The sequence below is a fragment of the Astyanax mexicanus genome, chromosome 10 (genome assembly GCF_023375975.1).
Source record: "Astyanax mexicanus isolate ESR-SI-001 chromosome 10, AstMex3_surface, whole genome shotgun sequence".
In the NCBI taxonomy this organism is placed as follows: Eukaryota; Metazoa; Chordata; class Actinopteri; order Characiformes; family Acestrorhamphidae; genus Astyanax; species Astyanax mexicanus.
The window spans coordinates 42976053-42983884 of NC_064417.1; the positions used below are offsets into that span (position 1 = coordinate 42976053).

A 7832-nucleotide genomic window follows, 5' to 3' on the forward strand; every position below is an offset into this window, starting at 1 on the left:
ATCAATATCATATCTTGTATCAGTGTACTTAGATGCTTCACTGCTGCTTTATACTGTAATATAATAACCTGAAATAAACCTGAGAGAAGGAATGTTGTAATAAATTCTTAGGCCACTGAAGTCAAGGCTAATCATCATGTCTCTTCATTTCTCCACAGCAAAACTCCGACACGAATGGCAACCTACGCAAACGCGTGAACTCCACCACTCAGTCTCAGCCCGACTCCAAAGGCAGCCAAAGAACCGATTCCTCCAGTAAGAGCACTGCAGCTGTGAGCAAACAGCCCCAGACCAGCCAGCTATCCTCCAGCAGCACGACAACAACAACAAGCAGCTCGGCCAGCCAATCACGACTTCACCCCAAATCGGCCGGTCAAGCCAACGCAGCACCCCAAGCCTCGACGTCCAAGACCACACCCCCTGCTCCGCCCTCCACACCAACCATCCCTGGGCGGTCGTCAGGCAACACCATCACTGCCTCCACCTCTCTTCACCATATTTTAGGGACCAAGTTGGAGAATATCCAGAAAATGGACGCCAAGACGCCACCTGGTGGCGCCCCTGCGGCAGGAGGGACCAGCAAGATTGACAAATACGCTCGCATCCTTTTCCCAGTGTCCTTCGGGGCTTTTAACATGGTGTACTGGGTGGTGTACTTATCCAAAGACACAATGCAAGCAAGAGGAGGCTAATCGCACCAGACTAGCGTGATTTTTTTGTAATACTTCTTCAAAGCCAAACAGCAAATACTGAGGATAACATCTCCTCTCAGAGGACTGTGTCGAGCATATTCAAAGCAATTCCTAGAATTTTCTTTGTATCAGAACACATGGACAAGAAAACAGATTATGATGAAGATTATATGGGATATATGAAATTACTGTCAAACGAAAATCCTGGGTCGTTTTTGAGAAACAGCATGTGGATGTAGGATAAAAACGCCCCTAGTTTTCTCCCTGGACCGGATCTTCAACTCATCTGGCTGGCAACTTTCTTCAAGTGGTCGCCATGAATCACAAGGCACATTAATGGTTGAGGATACAGGGATGTTGCCAGTGAAACTGAAACTAGGAAACAGAATATCAAAAAAATAAAATCATTACCATTTAGTCTATTTTTCTATAGAGACGTTTTCTGATGGTTTGCTTAGAGTGTGCAACTAATGAGTTTCCTTTATGTTACTTTTAAATCACTTTTCTTTTTTTTTCTTTTTAATTTAGGGATGCACCGAAATTGATCTTTTTGGCCAAACCAAAACTGAGCAAAATGAAACGATTGGCCAAAGGCACAAATACTGAACACACAGGTTTTCATTCATTTTGCCAGTTTTTTCACCATAGACCACAATAAAATAGACAATATTTGCCATATATTTGCAGTATGGCTATATGACTCTACTACTTAAAATAAAAAAATGGGTAAAAACAAGCATTTTCATTTGATCCTTATTATTATGCCTATAAGTGACTGCTAAAGAATGTAACATACACCTTTCTCTGCTTCCCAGACAGCCAGGTAAGTGTCAGACAGCCGGCTGATGGATTTATGAGAGACTTACAGATGCAAGTGCTGTAAAAGGTTTAATAAAGGAGCCTGTTGGCTCTTGTAGGCTAACAAAAATAAATGAGGAGATCAGAAAACAGTTCAAACCATGAAATAGAAAAACAGTAACTAAGCAGTTACAGACCAGTAACAGGCAAACGAAACACAAGGAAAAAACTTGGTATGCAACTGTGATCAGTTGGCAATACTTTGCAAAGAATGTTGCAAACTAAAGGGGTCTTTGTACAAACAGAAAAAATTGTACACGATTGAAACAGATTAATACTCAGGTGATGTAGAACATGAGTAAAGCGTGAGTTCATAGTTTGGCATGTGACATATATTCATTCCTCTATGAGAGGTGGATTGTGGGAGTTGTAGTTGTAAGAATTAGCAGAGATAAGAGGAAAGCTACAAGGCGTGACATGTTTGCCCAATATGATTCAATATAATTCAATTTAATTCAATACATTTTTGGTCAAACAATTTAGGTCGCCAAATTTTTCGGTGCATGCCTATTTAAATTGTATTTACATACACAGAAAAGAGCCAACCAATGGCACGTCTGCTGAGTAATGATCGGCAGCAGCTGAGAGCTTGGCTCAGTGTGGGCCTGCTGGACCACCCCGTAACCTGCTGACCAGCAGCAGAAGATCTGTATGCATGTCTTTTATTTCTCTTGGACACGAGGGGAACTTTGGAAACAAGCTATTGTATCTTTTCTTTGTCTCTTTAGTACAGTGATTTATTTGTCATTACGAAGTTTAAAGCTTTTTTTTTCTGTTTGCTTACATTTCGCATAGGAATTTTCACTTCCACAAACTAAACAGAGCCATCCTGCACTAAACTGCACCATCTACGATGTTCTTGTCTAATCTTACAAATAATTTTATCACTCTGTGAATGGCTATTGTTTTTTTATTTTCCATTCAGTATTAGTTCATTAGAAGTCTATTATATTGATGAATGACAAAAGGAATTATTAATGAATATGAGCTTCATTATTATTGTGTGAACAACACAAAGCACCTTCGTTATTCATTGAATCACTGACATGGAAGCGTTCAAAGGGGTCAGTCACCCTTATTGGCGTGAGTTAATAGATTGTGGGTGAACATTATGGTGCCTAAGGAAAATGGGGCTGAATATTGAATGTTAAAAAGTTCACCAGTGGCTAGCAATAGTGGACTGTTTTTTGTTGTAAACGAACATTGTCCATATTTGCTTTTCTTCTCCCCTACTTTACAAATCCCCCCCTCTCTCTCTCTTTTTTTTCTTTCTCTCCATCTATCTCTCTCTCTCTCTCTCTCTCTTTCTCTCTGGCAGAAAATATCCAGTACTCTAGCTCAGTCCAGAATAAATGTCAGCCAGGGAACCAATTTGCCTCAATGTCTATGTGTTTTACATGCATGCACATTTCCCACATATCTGTTATCAAAACCAAGAACCAGCTGGTTTGGTTGGGTAGACCTCTTACAGAAACCCTGAGCATTGGACAGCCATTGGACAGCTACAGCAGCAACCAGGAAGCAGTGGGGGTTAGGGCCTTGCTCAAGGGCCCAACAGTTGCAGCTTGCTGAATCCAGCTGAAAAACGCTTAAGCCTATCATCAATAACCGGGTGCCCTAGCGGCTAAGCTACCATGAAGAATCCTGTTTTGTCAGTTACCCTCCTGGCTGTATCAGCTATTTATTAATATAAATATAGGCACTGTAGTTATACAATATATTCAACTACTTGTGGACACCCCTTCTAATTATTACAACCAGTTACATTAAGCTACACCCATTGATGACACAGAATAAAAAAGGACTATCTAAAGCTGATGAACATGAAGCTATTAGCTCCATGCCTAATGCCAGACATACTAAGTCATTATATCCGTGTAACATTGTGTAGCATTGCATTGTCTGACAGCATCTAAAAACAGTCATAACAAACATACCTTCCTAATAGTAGGAATAACCACCCTTTGCTTAGATAACACTAGCATCATGTCATGGCATATGTGTGTATATGAATATATATGCTCAAAAACATCATAGAATAAATGATTTTACATTGGCACTGAAAAATTAGCACTGAACATTTGGAATGTTTTTTTTCTTCCATTTTTTTCTACCATGAAGTGAGAAAAAGAGTTTTAGTGAGCCCTTTTCAAGAATGTCAATATATAGTTTTGGAAAAAAAAAATGAGACCACTTACAAATGATGAGTTTCTTTGATTTTATCAAATTGAAAACCTCTGGAAACCTCTTGAAAATATAATCAAGAGGAAGATGGATGGAACTGCTTGAAATTTTGCACCAGCAGTGTCATAAAGTTATCCAAAAGCAGTGTGTAAGACTGGTGGAGCAGAACATGCCAAGATGCATGAAACTGTGATGAAAAAAACAGGGTTATTCCACCAAATATTAGTTTCTAAGCTCTTAAAACTTTATTAATATGAACTTGTTTTCTTTGGATTATTTGAGGTCTGAATGCTCTGCATCTTTTTTGTGATTTCACCCATTTCTCATTTTCTGCAAATAAATGCTCTAAATGACAATATTTCTATTTGGAATTTGGGAGAAATGTTGTCTGTAGTTTATTGAATGAAACAACAATGTCCATTTTCCTCAAACATAAACATATAAATATCTAAATCAGAAAAAAAAAATATTCAGACACTGAAGTGGTCTCATCATTTTTTCCAGAGCTGTATAAACTAAATTTCCCTTCTAGGAGAATCGAGTTACTGTATTTTCTTTACCATTGTAAGCAACAATGTCTCTGAGAGCTAATTATATGAGTTATTGTCTAGTCAGACTGCACCTGTATTCCTTTTGATATGATATGATTTGATATGATATCCCAAATGTCAATCTTTGCAAAAGTCACTACACTAAATTCTCAGAATTCAATTTATTACTGTAAGTAATTTTATTTTAAGTGTCTTGATGAATGAAGGACTGCAAGTCTAGATAAAGCACATTTAATTCTTTGGACAAAACTATATAATACTACAAATTTTAATACATATTATTTATTTCTGCCAAAATGGAGAAATAGTTGATAATTGGTTATTTTTTTTGGAAGGGCTCAACTATTGGTGTAGAGAAAAAGTCTCCAGATATCCAGATCTGTGGATTCAAACAGGCCTGTTCCCATCAATATAAACCTCCACCCCACCCACCCATCCCTTCACCCTCCTCATTATTCCCTTATTGATCGCTCAAGCTATTAAAAAGTCAGAGCACCATCCTGCAGTCAGAGATTAATCTAGAGAGCGGATGCTTTTCAGTTCTGATCTCAGACCATTTCCAGCGTATCTGTGAAAAGGGTCTGTGAGGCTTTCAGTCTGATTACTAACAGGAGGAGCGGGTGTGTTTCTCTCTGTGGTCTTGCCTTTACTATTCTGTTCTTTTTTCTGTGCTTTCTGTTGGTGCTCTATTTGAGTCATGGGCCTAAAGGCTAAGCGTTAAGTGGGTAAGTAGCGGAGGGTCCCTGGGAGTATGGCCCAGTGTTCCAGACGCTTACCTCAACTGAGGAAGTGTCACTTGTACAAGGAACCGGGAGGCTTATTACATTGCCTGTGCTTTTCCCTTGTCTCTTTATTTGTCCTTTTCTTCTCTCTCTCTCTCTCTCTCTCTCTCTCTCTCTTTCTCTCTCTATATATCTCTCTCTCACATACACACCCACAAGTGTGTGGGTGTGTGTGTGTAAAAAGCTGTCATGTTTTGAGGACTTTATGGACAAGGCTATCAGTGGACTGATGGAGCGATCAAAAACGGCTGCTGTTTTTGGCTTCCCCGGAAACGCACTTGAGTGTGAAATTGACTTGGTGCCCTCGCCATCACCCCCCTAAAAACCCTTTCTCATACACAGACACATTCTCACACACACACACACACACACACACACACACACACATACAGTGCACACACACATATTAACCTGCCAGCTTCAAGGTGCCCCAAGTCTTCGCTCTTTCCCTCCCCCCCCCCCCCCCCCCTCAGTGCCTGAGAGAGTGAGATGCTCATACACAGCATTGCAAATGAGTGACAGCTTCACAAATGAAGGTTAGATAAGGACAAGCCCACAGCTGCAGTTCAAGAATGTTATAGGAAAAACTGTGAAAAAATCATTTTTTTATGAAAAAAAAACGTTAAATTACACTGTACTGACCTTCGAGATATGTACGGTATGTTGGGCTTCTTGAATTGAATGTGAATTTTTTTTTTGCCAGACTCACTCTGATTGCTTGTTTGCATGAACAGTTCTATCCAGATGCCGCCGGTCACGATCATTAGCACCCACTATGCTGGTGATGGGTGGTAAATGAATTCCTTTTTTGATGAATTTCTGTTCTTAAGAAATGAATGACCCATCATTTTGCATTTGGCATCATCTATCTGGTCTCTCTCAAACTCACAGCAAATTCAATTCTTCTTGCCATTAGCATGCTAGCCAGTTTATAGCCTCTCTCACCAGATAACACCTCACTAACACAACTTATACTGGTGTGTGGGCATTCCCAATTCGTCCCAAGTTTACATACAATCACTATCACTTGACTTTTTGAGGAAATTACTTTTTGGGGAAATGTTTGTGGCTAAGACGTTATCACTATGGCCTGACAATTGCAAGTTCGAATACAAGGTCAAGCTGCTTTGCCATCAGCAGCCGAAGTCCGATGCCTTGTGATGCTGCATAGATGGCTGTTTAAAAAATTGGGTATAAATTTTCTCATTTGCCATCAGCAGCCGAAGTCCGAGCGAACAGCAACAATTTGACCCCGCTCTCTTTCTATGTGTCAGTGCATATATCTGTTGGTTGATGTATCAGCGTTGGGAATCTGACACTTTCCTCTGAGTCCACTGGTTGCCTAGTTACGTAGTAAAAAATGGCGGAGTCTGACTTTACATGCATTAGGGTAGACATGTGTTTTCCCTTATCCTCTTAGTTTTAGGAGTATTGCAATTAAATGATGGGGAGTCCAAGTGAGAAGGTGGGTTAAATTGCTAAATTAGGGAGAAAAAAACAGATGTCACCCTATTAGAATAGCCACTTTTAATGCCTGTTCTAAAACATTATAATGAGTCATTAAAATCCCGCCTCCAATTTATCACCCTTTTATCTTTATCAAGTTCTCTATTCTACTTTCATGTTCTTATTATTTGCATTATCTAACTGTTGTAACTTCACCAACATTACTTTACCTAGAGTTCCCATCTATGCATCTATATCTTTCTGTTTCATTCTTTCTTTCTTTCTTTCTTTCTTTCTTTCTTTCTTTCTTTCTTTCACTCTCTCTTTCTTTCTTTCACTCTCTCTCTCTCTCTCTCTCTCTCGCACTCTCTGGTTCTCCTGTAAGCTGAGAACTTGTAAACTAAGGATTGCTACAAGACAAAGGTTACCTTAATCGACTGTATCTGACTGAGTTTATAGACTCAAAAGCACTTCATTTGTCATGTTTTCACAGAGTAGAAGGGCTAGATATGGATGGAACCAGTATGAAACCAAGGCCTGAGTGATTGGGCTGGGTTTTTTTTATTTTGTTCAATCACAATCATGGAAGAATGTAGTTTTACAGTAGTGTTATCTTATCCACAACCCTTGAAAAGAATATTAGATTTATCATTAGCATGATAATAGCTTCTCAAACCAGGGCAGGAGCAAGTCTCTTAAATATTGTGCTTTTATGTGTCATTTTACACTGTTAAAATTATATCTAAACTACTGTATATCCAATATGTCTCTTTGTTATACTGCTGTAAGAATGGAGAATATTTACTGTTAATGGATTATTGTATTGCTATATATTATTTACACTCATAGACCAAACAAAAATGGGTATGGAGCCATACAGTCCCAGCTGGTCCCATAAATAATTGATTGGCAATAAATCTGGCCAATGAAATGTTGGAATCTGGTAAAGCCATTTCTGGTAAGCCTTGATGCTTTGCTGTGTGTGTGAGGATTGTTCTGCTGAAAAATGGCAATTTATAGCCCTACCATGAGAGGCAACACATGCTGTATGGTCCAATGGATAGTGATGTGGTACATTGGACCATGGTCTAGCATTTTGTGATAGTTCAATAGTAGGAGATTTAGGTTCAATAGTAGGAGAAGCATTTTGCACCCTCTTGTGGCAAGAGTTTTGCAGCAATCTGAGTTTTTTAATGTATTTACGTCAATGAGTGTATATAATCAGTATATACAATATGCTTACAACAATATATCACTAACAAATATTAGAAATACAGTACTGATGAGATACCCAAGATACCATTCTTTGCAAAAAGCCC

At 39.0% G+C, this 7832-nt stretch overlaps 1 protein-coding gene across 1 annotated transcript in view; it reads left to right on the plus strand.

The window, feature by feature from the left end:
* The window catches only part of gabra4 (gamma-aminobutyric acid type A receptor subunit alpha4), a 46545-nt gene extending 40876 nt beyond the window's left edge, over positions 1–5669 (plus strand). The window contains exon 9 of the mRNA XM_007247464.4: positions 159–5669. Within this exon, the coding sequence (XP_007247526.3) occupies positions 159–692 (534 nt within the window). The 3' untranslated portion in view covers positions 693–5669. The remainder of the gene's footprint in view (positions 1–158) is intronic.
* The last annotated feature ends 2163 nt before the right edge of the window (positions 5670–7832 follow it).